Below are 20168 nucleotides of genomic sequence, written 5' to 3' on the forward strand. Positions count from 1 at the left end.
AAAGCTATATTGTATTATATATATATGTTATATAAATTTATATTATATAAGAAACGCGACAAATAGACAAAAGTATTATCATGACAATATTTTAAATATTTTATTTCTCATCTAAATTAACAACACATTTTTTTTTTTTAATAAATATCTATATTATAAAACTTATTTACTTCTGGCCCATTTCCCATATTTTTTTAACAGACCCACTGACTCCTGGGCCATTGTAAATAAGCGCACCGAGTCCAGCTAAAGTTGCCACTGATATGACGTACAAAAGACCCATCAGTGCTTTTGGTAAAATTGGACCAACTATTGCTGGACGAGCGTAATCAACAATTAGTGCCTCCAATCCCCTGCAATGAAATTATTTATCATTTAAATTATAAATTAAATATGTAGTTAATTATTTTATTGACTAATTTACTTACCAGTGAGTATGGACTACTAATAAAGTTGAAAATAGTAAATCAACGACAGCATTTTGTAGGAGAAAACAAGCTGGGAATAAGACAATAAATGCTGCTGAAGCAATTCGCTCTAATTGCCACAGACGGACATGATCACCGGTACTTGACGAACGTATTTGACTAGCGAAAGCATTTATTGCTCCTGGAAACTGTGGAAAATACTTCAATTATAATCAATTCATTTATTTATTTATTCACGTGTTTATATTTAAATTACAAGACCTAATTATTGACTCTAAGTTGTTTCTGGTTCAGCATTCGCAGAAGTTTTTGATATTTAAATAAAGTCTTTGATAATAATAATGATAGTAAAAGTAAGTCATTAAAAAAATTTTAAATTAAATAAAAAAAAAAAATTCTTGAAGAAAAAATTTAAAAAAATGCGCCAGGAACTTAAAAAATTTTTTCCCTCACTAAAAATTTGCTTATGAAAATAATAAAATTGTGTAATATTTCAGGTACTTTTAATATCATGTTTAAAATGCAATAAATTTAAATTTCATGAGGTCTTTTAAAACTGAAAATTTTATATAAATTATGACATGTCAGTAGTTGGTAAATTTGAGTGATGATATAAAAATATTATATTTATTGGTGATAACAAATTAAATTATTATTGATATCAAAGGCAAAGACAGACCCATTTTTTTTAATTCGAATTTTTTATGCTAAAATTTATTTTTCAAATTTCGTTTGATTCCTAATTGATGACAACTAAGTAATTTTTTTAAAATTCTACATCCCAGCGAAATTGCAACCTGATCGTCTTTCTTTCAATTAACGTTTCAATTTCATTTTTAATTAATTAATGAAATTTTGATACAGTTGACAGTTCAGTCATTGAATTTTTTTAAGAAATGCGGAGAGGGTTTCGAGAATGCCCTCAATGCTTTAATTTTTTTTTAATTTACAGTTTTGACAGTTCAAAGTTATTGAATTTTTTTTAAAAAGTGAGGGGGAGGGGGTCAGTGCCTGAGAATGCCCTCAAATATAATTAATAAATTATAATTTTTAGTGTCAGTAATTGGGACTTAAACTGTAGAATGGAAAATAATTGATGACAATTCGTTAAGATTTTAATGAACTTACCCTTTTTAATTGATTAATACTTTGTAAAGACAAACGTGAAACGTTTTTAGTGAAAGATGTTGATGAATAAGCTCTTATAGCAGCTGGCACGACATTTTTTTGGGCTATAGCTGGCTTACCAGACCCAATTAATTCTAAAATTTTACAAATTGCCTTTTTTAAATCCGTTGTTTTACACTTGAGCAATAAATTAGTGATAATTAATTGATTATGAATGAAATTATTGTGGAAACTTACTTGCGAGAGTTGGAAGTGTCCTTCCGATTTGACATCTTGATAAATAAGCCATTTGATTCTTATTTACAAGGGAAATAAATATTAAATATCTGTTATTATGTAAAAAATAACCATCAATATTATCAGCTAGGCCGAATTAAGTCTAGTTCTTCGGAGCACAAGGAACTAGCAGCTAGTTTATTTTGTTATTATTTTTATTTTTATTTGTATTTTGGTATTGAAACTCGTGAGCTCTCAGCTGAGCAAAGTTTTTTTTTTCCGAGTTCTTGAAGCTTATTGGACGTTGCTGATGTAAAACGGGCGCTGATAGGCTGGTCTAGTGTTGGGAATCAATTCTACCAACTGAACTGAGCAGTAGAAAAATTGTAATGAATCCTAAATTTTTTAGAAAATTTGAAAAAAAACGTTGAAGCTGAACCTTACGAATTATTTGCTGTGGAAGTTCTCGTATGACAACGAGGGGCTCGGAATTCCAGGGATCAAAATTTTATACAGAATTAAATGCGAGGCAGTAGACTGACAACTCCCAGTTTTTTGTAAGAAATGGGGAAGATCCAAAGTTGAGGAGTGTAAAAGTTTGAGATTACACTTTACACTAGTAATTTTTGGAACTAGACGAGCTAGATCTAGAGATTTGTAAAGCAGCTGATAGAATAAAAATACTTGTAAAATTTTTCGATGTGAGTATAAATTTATTAGGAAGGGATAGTTTTTAGCTTTTCTCTCAAACAAAAACTCTAAACGCAAAATTAAAATAGAGTCTATCAATCTAGGTCTTTATTTTTGAAAACTGTTCCTTTGTTCAAGATATAAACGTGGACAAAGTTACGATCTTCTGCGCAAGTGCAACAAGGACAGTCTTTCGTCCACGGGGATGTGATAGAGAAAAAAGAGCCAATCTTCTTGCAGGGGTAAAATCAACCGATTTTCAATCCAATTTAATTCACGAACAAACACTGGAAATCTAAAATAGAGTCTTTAGCTTTTTTTGAAATTTCAACAGAGGGCTAAAATTTCGTAATTTCAAAAATTCTAAACCGTCTCTACGAGTGCAACGAAGATAGTCCCGTTTATTTTTCTGAGTGTGAGAGAGACTTCCGGTGGCGTTTCCTCTTAAGTGAAATGGAAAAAAAAATTGATGTAAATTCTATATTACGTAAAGCGATACTCGCTGAAGATATAGAAAAGGTCGACGAAATTGTAAGTCAATATGGTTTATCTTATCATGATGAATGGGACGATGGATACGAACTTGTTCGGATATCTCTCCTGAAACACAAATTCCAGGTCGCAAGTTTTCTGATAAGAGCTGGAGCTAAAATATTTAACAGCGAGAAAGTGTATCCTCATGAAACGCCTTTCAGACTTGCTGTGGGTACGCCAGGAACAGTAGACATTATCAAGATGATGCTGGAACGGGATCGTAATATTCTTAAGCCAGGCAGCGTGTATGAAATGAATGCTAACATTGAAAGTATAATAGATACAGATGATCCGGATGTTGTAAAACTCGCTGTGGATCACGGGTTTGAAGTAAATCCTTCAAGAGTGATCAAGAATGTACCATTGATGAGATCTATTGAGAAGAAAAAATTAAAAGCAATGAAAGTATTGTTGGATAGTGGCGCTGATATTAATTACACTCGTGAACGTGACGGCTTGCAACCGATTCACATGGCTGTTGACACCGAAAAAGAGATAATTGCTGAACTATTAAAATATGGCGCAGATATAAATGCCAAAATTAAAAATGGCTGCACGCCACTACTGCTCTCCATATTCCATATCAAATCCCCCGAAATAATAGAATTCCTCTTAGAGAATAATGCTGATGTCAATATTGCTGCTGATGGAGATTATACGCCATTGGGGACTGCTTTTTTACAAAGTAAGAAACAGATTTCAGAAACGGTCAAAGTTCTCATCAAACATATTATTAAAATCAAAAGTCAAAATTTGTATGTGTCCGATGCTAATTTTTCGTTACTAAAAAATAATGATATGAAAAACTACGCGAAGAAATGTGAAGATGAAATAGAACAACTCAAGATACAGAAAATAATTAATACAAATATTCCATTCTATGACATCCTGGCTGGAGATGCTAAGGTTTTAATTAGATATGCGAGAAATAAAAATCTTTGTCAAGCTGTAGAATCTGATGAACTCAAGAGATTTCCAATTTATGGCTCAATAATGGACCGCCGGTTTCAGAAAGCACTGACGAGTAATCTTCTTCTAGAAAAGAGTGTTAACTTGTTTCAAAAATATTCTGTTACTGGAGTTCTTTCAAAATTACCTATTAATATTATTTACGACATATTTGAGTACTTGAATGACCATGATTTGGAGAATTTTATTAAAATAGTTGAGTAAATTATTTCATGTAATCATCGAAAAAGCATCCGCTATTTTGTACAATAATTGTATCAATTTTTTATTACACCACTTAATTAAAATTGTATGCTGTAATTACTTCATACCCGGGTAAAAAAAATTATATATAGAGTAAGAACACCAATACCCAGCCCCTAACCAGTAGCCAGCCGGTCATATACTTTAACATTGGCTCAAAATATATATAGATATAATCTAACATGAGGTGGCTGGCTACTGGTTTGGGGCCGGGTACTGGTGCTCTTACCCTTCTTATGTCATCCCTGGTGGAAATTTTTCGGACTTTTCTCTGAATAACTCTGAAAAAGTCAGAACTTTAGAACTGAGTTTTTCAGAGACAATTCCGAAAAATTTTTAACAGGGGTCTCGATAAATGGGCCATTTGACTCTTATTTACAAGGGAAATAAATATAAAATATCTGTTATTATGTAAAAAATAACCATCAATATTATCAGCTAGGCCGAATTAGCTCTTATCTCCGGAGTACAAGGAACTAGCGGCTAGTTTATTTTGTTATTATTATTTTTTTTTCTTCGTATTTTGGTATTGAAACTCGTGAGCTCTCAACTGAGCAAAATTTTTCTTTTTCCGAGTTCTTGAAGCTTATTGGACGGTGCTGATGTAAAACTGGCGCTGAAAGGCTGGTCTAGTGTTGGGAATCGGTTCTACCAACTGAACTGAGCAGTAGAAAAATTGTAATGAATCCTAAATTTTTTGGAAAATTTGAAAAAAAATGTTGGAGCTGAATTTTATGACGTATTTGTATTGGAATTTCTCTAAGGATGACATCGAGGGGGTCGAAACTCCAGGAATCAAAATCACAGAATTAAATGCGAGGTAATAGACTGATGACTCCCAGATTTTTGTAAGAAACGGGGGGGGGGGGGTCCAAAGTTAGGGAGTAAAAGTTGGAGATCACACTTTACACTAGTGATTTTTGGAGCTAGACGAGCTATAGATGTAGAGATTTGTAAAGTTGACAGAATAAAATTGCCTGTTAAATTTTTCGGTGTGAGTATAAATTGATTAAGAAGGGATAGTTTTTAGCTTTTCCCTCAAACAAAAACTCTAAACGCAAAATTAAGAGCGAGTCTATCAATCTAGGTCTTTATTTTTGAAAACTGTTCCTTTGTTCAAGATATAAACGTGGACAAAGTTACCATCTTCTGCACAAGTGCGACAAGGACAGTCGTTCGTCCACGTGGATGTGATAGAGAAAAAATAGCCGATCTCCTTCAAGAGGTAAAGTCAATCGATTTTTAATTCAATTTAATTCACGGACAAACACTGGAAACCTAAAATAAGGTCTTTAGCGTTTTTTGAAACCTTATTAACAAAGGGCTAAAAGTTTTGTAATTTCAAAAATTCTAAATCGTCTCTACGAGTGCATCGAAGATAGTCCCGTTCATTTTTCTGAGTGTGAGAGAGACTTCCGGTGGCGTTTACCCTTAAGTAAAAATGGAAAAAAAAATTGATGTAGATTCTGCATTACGTAAAGCGATGGTTGATGAAGATATTCAAAAGGTTGACGAAATTGTAAGTCAATATGGTTTATCTTATCTTGATGAATGGGACGATGGATACGAACTCGTTCGGATATCTCTCCTTGCACAAAAGTTCCAGGTAGCAAGTTTTCTGATAAGAGCTGGAGCTAAAGTATTTAACAGCAAATATTTAACAGCGTATCCTTTCAGACTTGCTTTGGGTGCGCCAGGAAGAGTAGGTATTATTAAGATGATGCTGGAACGGGATCGTAATATTCTTAAGCTAGACAGCGACTATGAAATAAATGCTAATATTGAAAGTATAATAGATACAGATGATCCGGATGTTGTAAAACTCGCTGTGGATCACGGGTTTGAAGTAAATCCTCCAAAAGTGATCAAGAATGTACCATTGATGAGATCTATTGAGAAAAAAAAATTCAAAGCAATGAAAGTATTGTTGGATAGTGGCGCTGATATTAATTATACTCGTGAATCTAACGGCATGCAACCGATTCACTTGGCTATTAACACCGAAAAAGAGATAATTGCTGAACTATTAAAATATGGCGCAGATATTAATGCCAAAATTAAAAATGGCTGCACGCCACTAATGTTCTCTATATGCTATAACAACCCCGAAATAATGGAATTCCTCTTAGAGAATAATGCTAATGTCAATATTGCTGATAATACGGATTTAACGCCATTGAAGACTGCTTTTTCATACAGTAAGAAACAGATTTCAGAAAGGGTCGAAGTTCTCATCAAACATATAATTAAAATCAAAAGTCAAAATTTGTATGTGTCCGATGCTAATTTGTCGTTACTAGAAAATAATGATATCATGAAAAATTACGCGAAGAAATGTGAAGATGAAATAGAACAACTCAAGATACAGAAAATAATTAATACAAATATTTCATTCTATGACATCCTGGCTGGAGATGCTAAGGTTTTAATTAGATATGCGGGAAATAAAAATCTTTGTCAAGCTGTAGAATCTGATGAACTCAAGAGATTTCCAATTTATGGCTCAATAATGGACCGCCGGTTTCAGAAAGCACTGACGAGTAATCATCTTCTAGAAAAGAGTGTTAACTTGTTTCAAAAATATTCTGTTACTGGAGTTCTTTCAAAATTACCCATTAATATTATTTACGACATATTTGAGTACTTGAATGACCATGATTTGGAGAATTTTATTAAAATAGTTGAGTAAATGATTTCATGTAATCATCGAAAAAGCATCCGCTATTTTGTACAATAATTGTATCAATTTTTCATTACACCACTTAATTTAAATTGTATGCTGTAATTACTTCATATTGATTCAAATTTTAAATAAAAAAATTTACCAATAAGAAAATATTTCATTCTTTAAAATTTACATCGGATAGAAGTAGCATTTGTGGCCACTGCTCCATTTTTGGACATTTAATACTTCATTTTAATTAATGAAAGCGTACAAAGTAAAATTTCTACTTTAATCATGGGATAAAAATTAATTACGTCTCCTTGATTAAATAACTGAATTCGAACGAATTAAAAATTTCAATTCTGCAAAACAGAATTCAACTGAATTGAAAATTTGAATTTGAATTAAACAGAATAAAAGCGATTTAAAAATTTCAAATTCGTTTTAATTCAGTTTAAATTGGATTGAGAACCAGAAATTGGATGATTATTTTCGAATTAATCAGAATTAAACCGAATAGAATTATTTAAATTCGTTTTAATTTTGACAAATTCTGGTTTTCCTGCCGAATTAGACTGAATTCGTTTTTAAATTAGGTACCGAATTAACAAAATTTATCTGAATTAAATAGAATTAAAAATTTAATTCAATCGAATTCAGTTTTTTATTCAAGGCTGCGTCTTTAATTATTTTATTTTCATTTTTCCAGTGTCCAAAACTGGCCCTAAAGTCTCCAAAAACGTTACCTCTACCCTACAAATTAATTAATTAATTAATTAATCAAAGTAATTAACAATTATTAACTATCGCAATTATTTTTTTTAACCAAAGGTTCAAATATTTTTTACCACAGTCGTTGGTATTGAAGTTCGCGACTGCAATGAAGTTCGCTGGGAAACAAATTTCGATCTGATTGGTCATTGCTGATGTAACACTCAACGCAACTGGTCGGTCCAAGTGTCTAGATCTAGTTTACCAACAGAATTCCTCCTAGCACTCGCTCCAGTAACAATCGTCTAAAGTTTTTAGCTCTGACTGTCCATTGTCCAATCGTCACCTGAAGCTAAACGTTTGTAAGCACAAAAAATATCAATTGTCAATATCGCAATGAGTTTCAACAATGGATTGTTAATAACCAGGCTCGGTATTAATATAACAATAATAATGAATTTGCTCCACTAAAGTATTTTAAAAAGTGCTTTGAGTTTAGTTGCTTGGTATGTGAAGCCCATTTTATTATATTTTATATTTTAAATAATTTATTAGTTTTGTATTTTTGAGTAAGACGCTATCCAATTATCAAACAGTAATAATTATTTATCATGATCCTGATTAGAAAATATAATTTTTAATTTGAATTATAATATAATTATTAGATAAAATAGCATTCAAAAAGTCTAATCATTTAATTCAAATCCTTTGTTGAGTTATTTTGCATGCAATCATATTCTCTGATCAGGATATTATCAATTGTGGTAATCAGTAAATATAAATTATATATATTTTCACGTGATAACTGATAACTTGTTTTATAGAAAGCACTAATTATGTTCTGGCTGTTGTTGTTGGAAAAAAAATGTATTATGAAAAGGAAACTCTTCATGATCATCCAATTTCAAATATGTGAGTATTTATTTAATTATTCATTTATTTATTTACGCCATTCGGCAATTAGAGTAGAGGTACTATTTGTGGCCACTGCTCCATTTTTGGACATTAAATCCTTTATTTAAATTAATGAAAAAGTGTAAAATAAAATTTCCATTTTAATAGTGGGATAGAAATATCTTTAGATATATTTAAAAAATTGATTATGTTATTGGGTCTTTTACAAATTATTTTATTTTAATTTTTCGAGTGTCCAAAACTGGCCCTAAGTGACCAAAAACGGTACCTCTACCCTGTACATTATTGAAACAATAGGTCAAAAATAAATGATACTAAAATTACAAATTAAAGAAACAGATAACATCATCTGGATGATAAAAAAGATATAAGAGAAAAATATAAAATAGAAGTAACAGCAAAAAATAACAAATATCGTTTATATGTAAATAATATCCAGCCGCTTTGCGACCAAGGAAATGACAGTTGATTACACTACTAAATTTCTAGCGACACTTTTAAATTTATTAGCCGAAGCACCAAAAATGTCGAATTCGTTGACTAACTTTGATATTCTATACAGCGGAGCTCGCGTAGAGTACGCGTTTTAACTTTAAATAAATAATCGATACGTTATTGTCTGATAAAAAGTCATTGTTTAATAGACTTATGATAAATTTTTATTATCTGCAGGAATAAATCTGTGGAAAATTTATTGTTGTCAAGTCACGACGTGATAAGTTCAATAAATTCATCATCGCTGGGCGCACTGAACCCCAGCAAGTCAGGTAATGAATTTTCTGCGGATGATCTTAATGACTCGACCTCAAGCAAAAATGATAATGAACGCAGTAATCGACCGCCTAGTCCAAATTCATCACCTCAATCAAGTCCAAAAATTTGTAATAGAAAAGATTACTGGAAGACAACCGGGTCATCGGCATCTAATCTATCGCTCAGAGAACATGACAACTGGGCTAAAACTGATGATCAATTATTGGTATTAAAATTTTTTTAAATTAATTAAGTGTCTAATTAATTGTTGTATTTATTTGACAGTAATTTTGTTTACAGGAACCAGCTAATAGATCATCAGATTCGACAGAACCTGGCCGCAGTACAACAGAAATTCGTAAGGAAGCACGAACTGACCGCAGTAAAAAAAAGTCATCTTGGTACAACGTTCTCTACCCAACGTACAAATCGCGTTCTGAAGATTTCAAAAGAATTTTCAAAGATGTTCCTGATGACGAAAGATTGGTCGTAGGTTTGTATTTATTCATATTTATTCTTTAATTGTAAAACTGTTTACTGATGATATTTATTTGTTGTTTAGATTATTCGTGTGCCTTACAGCGGGAAATTTTGGTCCATGGACGGTTGTACGTATCGCAAAATTATGTTTGTTTTTATGCAAATATATTTATGTGGGAAACTCTGGTCTCACTTCGTTGGAAGGACGTCGAGTCAATAACCAAAGAAAAAACAGCTCTCGTAATACCAAATGCTATCTCAATATGCACTAGCAAGGATAAATTTTTTTTAACAACTTTTGGTGCTAGGGATAAAACTTACCTCATGTTATTTCGCGTATGGCAAAACGCACTTATCGGCCAGGTATAAATTTTAAAAAATAAAATTTTAACTCGATAGTGGAATGCTGCATTATTTTATTTACAGCCAATGAGCAACGCGGAAATGTGGTCGCTTGTCCACGCGTGCTATGGTGAAGAATTAGGATTGACTTCGGATGACGAAGACTACATTCCACCTATAGCTGCGCCGGAAGAGGAGAAATTGCCATCGCGTTTATCAACAGAATCTTTTTCAGAGGTATTTTAATAATTATTAAATATTTATAAATATATATCATATGTACATATAAATATAATTGTAATTATTTGTCTAGGCTGAAGCAACACCTGCAGACAATGGGCATCCAACAATTGATCCCATTCCTGAGGCTATCGATAAAATTGACTCTAAGCCAGATGTTAATTTAGACCCGACCGATATGAGCGATACGACTGAAAGTGAGGCTGAAAAACATGCACGTGAGTATTTACTATTCAAATATTTATCTTGTTTATTTATTACCATTCATTTTAAATGAAATATTAAATTTTTTTAAAGTGAGACTAGGAATAAGAGGCGGCACCGTCTGCACGGCACCACACGACGGTCGTCAAATAACAAATATAGTTTTACCGATTCATATTGATCAATTATTTACGCTCCTGTTTACAAGTTCAAAATTTTTCCTGGATTTTCACACCGCGCGCAAGACCACTGACTTGATCCAGTCAGCTTGGACCCAGGATCCAGAGACTGGACAGAAAATGAGAACAGTCTCGTTGACAGTATCACTGACTCAGCCAGTTGGTCCACGAACCTCTCAGGTAACAGAGACCCAGATAATGCTTCCGTGCAGTCGTCCAGGTCACCGGTACTCCATCGACATCGAGAGTTCCAATGCAGGAATCCCTTACGCAGACTCATTTAGCGTTTTGAGTCACTTTTGCATGACCGCGGTGTCGGAAAATGAAACAAATCTGTCAATTTATTCTCAAATAAAATTTAAAAAACACGTGTGGTCTGTAATGAAGAGTCTTATTGAGAAAAACGGTTGGGCGGGAATGGAAGAGTACTTTGGAAGTCTCGCCAAGGCGCTGAGTGTTGAGTGCGAGGACACTTCTGGTGGCAACGGGATCAAGAGGAAAACCAGGAGACGAAGACGCGCAGTTGGTGCTAGTCCTTCATTGCCAGTTCACGCCCCCGATTTGCCAGCAACTTTATCAGCTTCTGTTGCGGAACCGCCGCATGTCATCAGCGGCGCCTCTAAAATCCGCGACGAGCCGACGAATTTGATGAACTGGATCCTGCTGATCGCGGTCCTCTGTCTGATGGTAATCAACGGGCTGCTTTATTACAAACTATGGGGGCTCGAAGACGCTGCTGCTTATACTGTGATGGATCTACATGTTCTCAGGAGCACTCCCAAGTCCGAGGAGGACTGGATCAATTTGTTGCAGCAGCAAGAGAGCCTTCATAATGTTGAGATGCGCAAGTGGCAACGAGTTTTGCATACAGCTGCACAATTACTTAGACAGGTAAATATTAAATAAATAAATTTTCTAAACAAATCCTGATAAAAAAAAATATCCTTGTTCCAGACGGAGGATTCGTTGATCGAATTACAAAAGAGCATGCATCCAACGTCGACGGAAAAAGTATTTTCAGTACTAAAACCAAATTTAAAGGGGTTTTATAATGACCGAGATGATCAACGCCACCATGAAGATATGTAATTTTAAAAACCAATTAATTTAATTATGTAATTATGTAAGTAATCAAGAACAAAAAAAATATTGAGCCAACGAGGTCCGATATTCCTTCCAGTAGCTGCTCGTTAATTGTATATTTTAAATTATAAATATATGTTTATATATATATTATTTTTTTCGTGTAAAAAAACAAAATCATCATGAATTCCTGGTATTGTCTTACTGATGATACTCATTTAGAAAAAATTGAATTTATTTAAAAATAATTTACTGATTTATTGTTATCAAAATAGTTATTAATTTTACATTTCATCAACCAGAATCTATTTATAATTACAGTAAGCACAATTAAATAGTTAAAACAAAAAGAAAATGTTTGTTAAATTGATCAATAAATATATTTGGTTGTCAATAATGCAGTTATTATTATTAATCTCTGTACAAAAGGTAGATAGCTACGATAACTCGATGAGATTTGTTTCCTTATTAATAACAGACGTCAGCGAGGACGTGGAACCGGTTAATGAACGTATGTGAGATCGGAAAGTTGTCGTTGTATTCCAGGCTTCATCTCTGATGACTCCGCGGTTACGCGGAAAAATGAGTAATGGATCTTTACCAGTCTTCTGACATAATTTTTCCTGAAGCATAATCAGCTGGGAGCGCCAGTACTCGTAGCTCGCTTGCTTCAACGCAGACACCCACTGGCTGACTTGTGACTCAGACCTCCCGGTCAGAATGTGACGCTTGTCTTGCTCATCTCTGAACACGATGCTGAAAGCAAATGGTCCTTCTGACGCGGCATCCGTGTTGACGTTGTAGTTCTCGAGGATTATTATTCCAGCAGGTTGTTTTTCGTCAACCTGCCCTAGTTCTGTGATGTTGAAGTAAAATAACAAGTTGCTTTTCAGTTTGAACCATCGTTCTTTGAATACTGAAATGCAAAAATTAATATGTGAAATGGTGGACTCTCTTTACATAACTCACTAATTTCTTAACATAGAAATTTGTTTTGACTGAGATATTTTTAGTTTGACGTTTAACTGAAATGTTTTTGCTGAGATTTTTTTTCCGAGACGTCATTTCTGAGATAAAATGAGGGGGAGTAATTTAAATTTAAAAAATGACATTTAATAAATTTATAATTATCATTTGACAGTTACTTCCTTAACTGATGATTTTATTTATATTCTAATTATTCAAAAATATTTGAAATTTTCAGTCAAGATGATTTCGAAAAAAAAAATTTTTTTTTAAACCAACAAGTAATTGGAGTATTAATTAATTATAAATTAAAATTTAATTACTATAAAAATTTATGATCGTAAAGTCAGCAGACATCTGACAATTTTTTAAATTTTGAAATAATAAATTAAAATGTTTATAAAATAAAAATTTAAAAAATGCATGTTTAGAAAATTCAAAATTCAGTAGATGCATTTTTTAAAATTTTATTACTTTAGTTGTTTAATTTTTCTATGTGTAATTAAAAAATTGTCGTATGTCTGCTACATTTACACTCATTTAAAATTTTCAAAAAAAAAAATTTATTAATCATCTTTCTGATAAATTTATCTAGAACTTGAGCTCATTGATTTAAAATTTAAAAAGTGACATTTAGCAAATCTATAATTATCCTGACAATTGCCCTGACAAAAATAACAATAAAAAATTAGGTGATTAATTGCAAACCTGATTTATGTGCCCGTTTGTGATTCAAACGTCCTTCCAGTTCACCAATACCCCGACTTATTTCAATTAACTCTTTTTCATTGTATTTCATGATTTTTTACGCCACTTAATTATTAAAATAACTTTATACATTTGATTATTGAAACATTCTGTCTGCATTGACATGTCACCGAAGTTGGCTCCAAGTCTGCGCTTACCCTCACCTGCGACAAATTATTTAAATGACTCTGAAGTTAGCAATCAACAATTTTCTCATTTTTTCAACAATTCAATTTAAAAATAAAAAAAAAAATACACATGTAGAAAATTAAAAAAACTACAAGTGCAATTTTTGAAATACATTTTTTTAATTCATTTAAAAAAAAAATACAAAAATTAGACAGCTGATTTCAGTCTCATTTTTGTCATGAGAATGTAGCAGATGAGAAAAATTTAAAATTACAAATAAACGAAATAATGAAAAATAAAAAAAAATGTACCCATTGATTTTCAAATTCTATACATGCGCATTTTTTTATTTTATTCGATTTACATTTAATTAACTTATTTAAAAATTTAAAAAATTGACAGGTGTCAGCTGCATTCACACTCACATTTTAATACTGAATCAGCCGTTTAATAATTTTTGAATTTTTTCTCAAACGACGAATTTAAAAAATAAAAATTTCAAAAAATTGCATCTACAATTTTTAAAATTTTCTACATGTGCAATTTTTAGATTTTTTTTTGTAATTAATTATGTGAAAAAAAATTAAAAAATTATTAATTGTCTGCTAACTTCAGGATGATATTTTTCTCTGCTCTGAAGTCAACTGACGTTTACATAACAGTGCCACGCTATTTATTTACTTTCACTTTTACACTTTTCCTATATTTTGAAATAAATAAAAAACAAAAATAAATGTTCAAATATAATTACCATCACAATGAATACTATTTTAGAAAGCACGGAATTGTACATCGAAACCTTCACTGAAATAGTCCGTAAACTGTCATCCTCTATAATGACACTGACACTAGATACTTTTGGATTGTCATCAGAGTTGATAAACAAAGTAAAAACCAAAGATGTATCATATATTAATATGTTTGATTGTTATAAGCAGTTTATAAATTACCTGTCATTTGATAATTTTCAAATACTTCTGCTAAAAGTATTCATCAGTACCTTTTTATGTATAATATTTATGATCTACGGGGCCTGGTATATTTATGGATCACGAATATCTGATCGGTTCATGGATCGAGGTAGTTTTTATTTAAATTAAACAATCACTTATATTATAAAATAATTAATTCTTAATATTAATTAATTAATTCATTTTCCATTTTGTTCCAGTTATCAACATGGACAATAAACGCAGCAGTTTCATCAAAGACTCATAGCAAAAAGTTATAAATTATTTATTATAAGTTATATGATAAATATATGATAAAAGTAATAAGTTCATTTTATATAATAATAATAATAATAATAATAATAATAATAAAAAATTAATATCTAATAATTATTCAGTCGATATCTAATTCATCGTGATGAGAAATAAGATTTTTAGTAACCACGGAAATCATTTCTGTGGCAAGAACAGGCTCTGAACCTGAACCTGATGGAGAATTTTGAGCAGCGTCAGTGGACTTTACCATGTAGACCTGGACCTCTGTTTTCCCGGGTTCCTCGGCAGATTCACTGGAGACGATCACCAGAGATCCAGGTTCCACGTTGCTGATGTCGGCGCCAGAGTTTTCGTCCCGTTCTAGAGACAGTATTTTATCTCCAGCGATGGGATCGGGAGTATCTTTGCTGGGAGTCTCTACATCATCGAGTTTATCACCGAGAATGTTATCCAGGATGTGCTTTGAGTTTATTCGCAATTTCTTGGGTTTTGGAACCCGTCCTGAGCGAGTTGGTCGGGGTCTGTAGACTTCGGTGTCGCTTTCGCTGCCAGCGTCCGCGGAATCATCGCAATTTGACTGAATAGATATTGATCTAGCGCGTTTTAGTTTCTTCTTTTTTTTGTTAACTGGTGGGTCGGGTTTTGTACTTTTGTTACCGGGTGGTTTCTTACTTTTTTTATCAGTCACCTCCTGGTTTTCTTCGTTGTCCAACGCCGCCTGTCCCAAACTAGTGACAGCGATTCTACGCTGAGCTTTCTTCCGTCTACCCTTTTTAATTTTATCACCAGAGTGTTTTGAAATCGCCTCCAATTTATCAAAGCTCTCCAACTCCTGCTTCAATAAATCAACGTCAAAATGCAAACCAGAAGACAGCGCTTTCTCCACCAGCTTCCTATTAATTTTCTCTTCTTTTTTGTATTTACGTTTGATGTCATTACGCGAACGCTTCGGGAACAGACTTTTCATCAACGAAAAGTCAGTCCCTATAGTACTCAACGCTTTGTAAAATTTAATAGTCTCCCACTTCGGCCACTCTTTCATCCTCGATCGCTGTTTATAGAACCCGCTTCCGTAGATGTTGTCATCAATAATAGCCTCGCTGTTGGCCAGCGCTTCCCGTTGTTTTGCCACACCAGTTCTCTCAATGACAAGACTCTGCTCATCAAGTATCAATTGTCCATCAGGTCCAACTTTAACTTGGGGCGCCGGCATCCCACCGTCTTCCGGATCGTCAGCATCGATGTCTGCTTCCAACTCTTCTTCACTCGCCTGGCATCTGAAACAATTAAACCAACAATTAAATCCAATCTCTCCTTAAAAAAAAAAACAGTAAATAAAAATAAGCAGACTAGGGTGGTCGTTAAAAATTAAATTTTCTCAGGCGCCCCATAAAAAGCTTCTTTTTAGTGAAAAAATACGTGGGGAATTTTGTTTTTTCTTTTTAAGTAAAAAGAACACGTGCCTTAAGACGATCAAAGTTCATTTCTCAATACAATCGCAATTTTTTTAAAATATCTCATGAAATATGCAGATTAAAGGAAAAAGTTATAGAAACAATTTTGTAGGAAATTAAATTCTTGACAAAAAAGGTCATGTTCATTTTTTTTATAAAATGCATATTTATGAAGATATTTTAAAAAAACTTTTTTTAGATCTTATTAATTGAGTATTTAAAGGATTACGATAAGATCTAAAAAAAGTTTTTTTAAAATGTCTTCATAAATACACATTTTATAAAAAAAATGAACATGACCTTTTTTGTCAAGAATTTAATTTCCTACAAAATTGTTCCCATGATTTTTTCCTTCAATCTGCATATTTAATGAGATATTTAAAAAAAACCGCGATTGTATCGAGAAATGAACTTTGATCGTCCTGCAGCACGTGTTCTTTTTACTTAAAAAGAAAAAACAAAATTCCCCATGTATTTTTTGACTAAAAAAGAAGCTTTTTATGGGGCTGAGAAAATTTAATTTCTAACGACCATCCTAAAGCAGCCACATAGAACAATAAATTACCTCAGAGCAATATCTCTATTTGAAGTTTCTATTTGCTTCATTGGGTTCGTCGAAGGATTATAATGTATCAAGTCATACATTGTAAGCTTAGCACGATCTGGCTTGTGGTTTTCGTATTTCAATTGAAACTCTCGTCTCGCTTCTGCGAGTTTTCGCGCTGATTCAGAAATGACAATTTTTTTTTTCTGTCTGACGTTACTCTTCGTCAGACTAGTTGACGTTTCATTGTCAGTGTTACTGTTATTGTTATTATTATTACTAACATTATTATTATTACTATTACTACTACTAAAACTAACTTTTATACTACACTGATTATTATCCAGACTGTCTGTCTTGTTGTTGTTGATGCCATTGGTATTAATTGGTACCGTGAAATGCCGGCGACTGTCATCTTCAGATTCGCTGGCACTGGCTCCACTTCCTTGGACACTGTTCCTGCGAATTCTTCCATGACCGTCTAATCTGGGCACTGGTCGCATGAAGCATCCACGTGACAGCAATTTTGATTGGGAACCAGTCTCGGAATTAGTAACTGATTTTTTTGGTTCAGTAGCAGCAATAATTGAAACTGACTCGGCATCAGAAACACCAGTGTCAGAAGCATCAGCAGCACTATCAGGAACAGCACCAGGAACATCAGTGACAGTATCAGGACCATCAGTGACATCAACAGTAACAGGAATATCATCAGTTTTGGGTTTATCAGCAGCTGGAGTACAAATATTTGAATTATCAGCATCAGCATCAACTTTGCCTTTTATTTTATCAAAGTCATTAAATTCTGAATTTAATTTATTGTCACTTGATTTATTTATTGTGCTGTCAGCCTGAGGAACTTTTTCGTTAATTATCTCCTCAGTTTTAATTATTTTTTCACATACTTCATTTGTCTCTTGTTTGTTTACGTTTATCAACGTACTGGTTCCATCTTCATCTGGTTTTTTAACCGGGTTACGAAATTTTCTTTTCAAAGGAATATTTGCTGTCACTATCACACGCGAACGATACATATTTTATTTTATTATATTATATAAATATACAAAAGATATTATTATTATTATTAATCAACTATAACTATCAGTTATACTTTCACGTGTTTTATCAATCAGCATTTCACCAGTTCAGCATCAGGATCAGCATGTTTTATAACTTGTAACAATGAATAAATAAACAGCTGCCCCCAGTCCAGTGGTTCCATTTTCCCGCGTCTGGTGTCGCCAGTTCTCTCTTCCCAGCTGGAGATCTAGATCTAAATCTGAAATTCTCATTGGCTGAATTATTTTAATCAGCTAAATTATCAGCAAGATGTTGAAATATGACAACTGACCAGGGCTACTGACGTTAACCTAAAGTTTGAATGCTGAACCAGCGGTCATCTTGGTCTTGATAAATAAATAAATAAATAAATAAATTTAAAAAATGTCAAGATGGATGCTGATGTATCCAGTGAACTTGATCCTCAACATTTACTTGGGCAACTAAATACTGCTAGAAGTGAACTTAATAATCTAAGGTAATTATTTATTATTAATTACATTTATTTATTACTACAGTAATTTTTTTATTCAGACAACAGATAAAAGGCCTGAAGTATATTTTTGAAAAAGATGTCGGTAACATAAAACGTCTTATTGGACTCCAAGGCGCTGTAGCTGAAATTACTGACCCGGCAGTTGAAGCTTCGACCTCGACTTCGAGTTTGACATCAAGTTCAACTTCGACTTGTTCTGTTTTACAAGCAACCAGTAGTTTAACTCTAGAACCTATTGGTGTCATCAACACGGGGTTCCCTAGCAAACGCGGGACTCCGAGACAACCGGGAATCGGCAAAGAATCACGTGGGAAAATAACTTTATTTAATACTGTGTTCACTAACCCGGAGCATGCACTCAGTGGACTTGAGGACTACTCGCACATGTGGTAATTTTGAATTAATTAGCAATGAAATTACAAATTTATAATTAGATTATTAATTATTGGATATTCTGGTTGACAGGATTCTGTTCCACTTTCATAGAAATGATTCGACGCATGTGAGAGCCAAAGTAGCGCCGCCGAGACTCAATGGCGCGAGGACGGGAGTATTTTCTACGCGGTCACCGCACCGGCCGTGTCCGATAGGTCTGAGTTTGGTCAAGATAATAAATATTGAAGGGAACACTATTTTGTTTGAAGGGGTCGACACTGTGGACGGGACCCCGGTGCTGGATATAAAGCCGTACATTCCTCAGTATGACGACCCGCTGCATGTGGAGCAGCAGATACGACGCGAAAGTGTCCAGGAGTTTGATGAAAGATTGGATCTGTACAATGACACTGCCAATGGAGATATTGAGTGTTTTGCTGGTGAAGCCCAGCTGGATGTGTCGAGAGACGAGGAGTTGGCGATGAGACTGCAGGCTGAAGAGTTCCAGGGCATAGGTAATGATCTAAACTTATCCCAGAGACCTTTGGATCCTTTAGCTGATGGTAATCTGGAAGCGAGCAATGGACCGGTTGATGATCCAGTGCCTGGGCCATCTAGACTTGGATCAGAAAATCCTCAAGCTACGGGAGCTGATCCGAGTGGTCTACCAGAGTCCGAAGACGCGAGGAACTCGAGACTTCTTGATGGCGCTGACGGACCCAGCATCGTCTGTGTAACTGACATGGACTTAATTAACAGACGTGCGTTGAATCCTCGTCTAGATAACTCGCCTATCAGAATGGGAGTCCGGGAGGCGCCTGATGGAGAAGAAGGATTCGAATCACAGCCACTGAGACCGTCACTTACTGTCGGTAATATTCAGAGTATTCCTGCTGCTGGGACTTTTCAAAACTTTCCCACAAGATCCAGCACTGATACCCCAGACAATCAATTCCAAGTTCGTGTTCCCGATTGGATTTCGCAGCCGCTCTCCCAGTCGCTGTCCGTGGTCTTCAATGAGCGAGCCGTGAGACAACTCACTGAGATAGTAAAGGACAAAGCTGATGAACAGAAACGCGCGATTCTAAATGTACTGCGCGAGGATCCGCGGTCTGTTTATCTGCGCCAGCGGTGGGCCAATCAATTTTACACATTTTTAATAAACGACCTTCACATCAGCTGTAGATTTGACGATACTAGACATATCGTGACGGTCTTTCTGGTACGTCACGCTGGACGTACGTGCGAATGTGGCGAACCTGAATGGCAGTGTCTAGGTCACTCACCGATATCTTAATTAATTAATTAATTATTAATATTTTTTATACTTAAAGATTTTTGAACTCAGTGGCATTTTATACATAATTTTAATGCTTCACTCAAAATGCTTAA

The 20168-nt window shown here is 33.8% G+C and overlaps 7 protein-coding genes across 11 annotated transcripts; 4 read left to right on the top strand and 3 right to left on the bottom strand.

Annotated features, from left to right (window-relative positions):
• Positions 1 to 75: 75 nt before the first annotated feature.
• Positions 76 to 1961, bottom strand: LOC130676260 (succinate dehydrogenase [ubiquinone] cytochrome b small subunit, mitochondrial). The gene is made up of 4 exons (XM_057482389.1): positions 1794 to 1961; positions 1557 to 1690; positions 429 to 616; positions 76 to 353 (listed from the first exon to the last, which is right to left on the bottom strand). Exons 1-4 carry the CDS (start codon positions 1843 to 1845, stop codon positions 167 to 169), a joined length of 561 nt encoding a protein of 186 aa, XP_057338372.1. The 5' UTR covers positions 1846 to 1961; the 3' UTR covers positions 76 to 166.
• An 18-nt stretch (positions 1962 to 1979) lies between these two features.
• Positions 1980 to 7011, top strand: LOC130676195 (putative ankyrin repeat protein RF_0381). 5 transcript variants are annotated; one of them, XM_057482286.1, is made up of 3 exons: positions 1980 to 2473; positions 2601 to 5814; positions 5886 to 7011. In XM_057482286.1, the coding sequence occupies exons 2-3, from the start codon at positions 5738 to 5740 to the stop codon at positions 6895 to 6897; spliced, it is 1089 nt and encodes a 362-aa protein (XP_057338269.1). In that variant the 5' UTR covers positions 1980 to 2473; positions 2601 to 5737; the 3' UTR covers positions 6898 to 7011. The 5 variants fall into 5 exon arrangements, 3 of the variants coding, with proteins under 3 accessions (XP_057338269.1, XP_057338260.1, XP_057338246.1); XR_008991393.1 differs by having other exon boundaries at positions 2180 to 2473; positions 5886 to 7009; XR_008991394.1 differs by having other exon boundaries at positions 2180 to 2473; positions 2601 to 5202; positions 5330 to 7009.
• An 846-nt stretch (positions 7012 to 7857) lies between these two features.
• On the top strand, positions 7858 to 11872 carry LOC130676138 (protein Aster-B-like). Its single transcript, XM_057482146.1, has 9 exons — positions 7858 to 8090; positions 8409 to 8496; positions 9172 to 9478; positions 9553 to 9745; positions 9815 to 10095; positions 10159 to 10311; positions 10388 to 10532; positions 10612 to 11588; positions 11652 to 11872. Exons 2-9 carry the CDS (start codon positions 8450 to 8452, stop codon positions 11784 to 11786), a joined length of 2238 nt encoding a protein of 745 aa, XP_057338129.1. The 5' UTR covers positions 7858 to 8090; positions 8409 to 8449; the 3' UTR covers positions 11787 to 11872.
• A 141-nt stretch (positions 11873 to 12013) lies between these two features.
• LOC130676250 (pleckstrin homology domain-containing family J member 1-like) lies at positions 12014 to 13683 on the bottom strand. The gene is made up of 2 exons (XM_057482377.1): positions 13455 to 13683; positions 12014 to 12696 (listed from the first exon to the last, which is right to left on the bottom strand). Exons 1-2 carry the CDS (start codon positions 13543 to 13545, stop codon positions 12218 to 12220), a joined length of 570 nt encoding a protein of 189 aa, XP_057338360.1. The 5' UTR covers positions 13546 to 13683; the 3' UTR covers positions 12014 to 12217.
• A 571-nt stretch (positions 13684 to 14254) lies between these two features.
• LOC130676273 (uncharacterized) lies at positions 14255 to 14952 on the top strand. The gene is made up of 2 exons (XM_057482414.1): positions 14255 to 14702; positions 14794 to 14952. The coding sequence occupies exons 1-2, from the start codon at positions 14381 to 14383 to the stop codon at positions 14838 to 14840; spliced, it is 369 nt and encodes a 122-aa protein (XP_057338397.1). The 5' UTR covers positions 14255 to 14380; the 3' UTR covers positions 14841 to 14952.
• Positions 14920 to 18032, bottom strand: LOC130676143 (uncharacterized). Its single transcript, XM_057482161.1, has 2 exons — positions 16868 to 18032; positions 14920 to 16125 (listed from the first exon to the last, which is right to left on the bottom strand). Exons 1-2 carry the CDS (start codon positions 17878 to 17880, stop codon positions 14967 to 14969), a joined length of 2172 nt encoding a protein of 723 aa, XP_057338144.1. The 5' UTR covers positions 17881 to 18032; the 3' UTR covers positions 14920 to 14966.
• Positions 18033 to 18151: 119 nt separating this feature from the next.
• On the top strand, positions 18152 to 20087 carry LOC130676154 (tRNA (adenine(37)-N6)-methyltransferase). Its single transcript, XM_057482186.1, has 3 exons — positions 18152 to 18383; positions 18440 to 18790; positions 18867 to 20087. The coding sequence occupies exons 1-3, from the start codon at positions 18298 to 18300 to the stop codon at positions 20071 to 20073; spliced, it is 1644 nt and encodes a 547-aa protein (XP_057338169.1). The 5' UTR covers positions 18152 to 18297; the 3' UTR covers positions 20074 to 20087.
• The last annotated feature ends 81 nt before the right edge of the window (positions 20088 to 20168 follow it).

The sequence above is a fragment of the Microplitis mediator genome, chromosome 1 (assembly GCF_029852145.1).
Source record: "Microplitis mediator isolate UGA2020A chromosome 1, iyMicMedi2.1, whole genome shotgun sequence".
Classification (NCBI taxonomy): domain Eukaryota; kingdom Metazoa; phylum Arthropoda; class Insecta; order Hymenoptera; family Braconidae; genus Microplitis; species Microplitis mediator.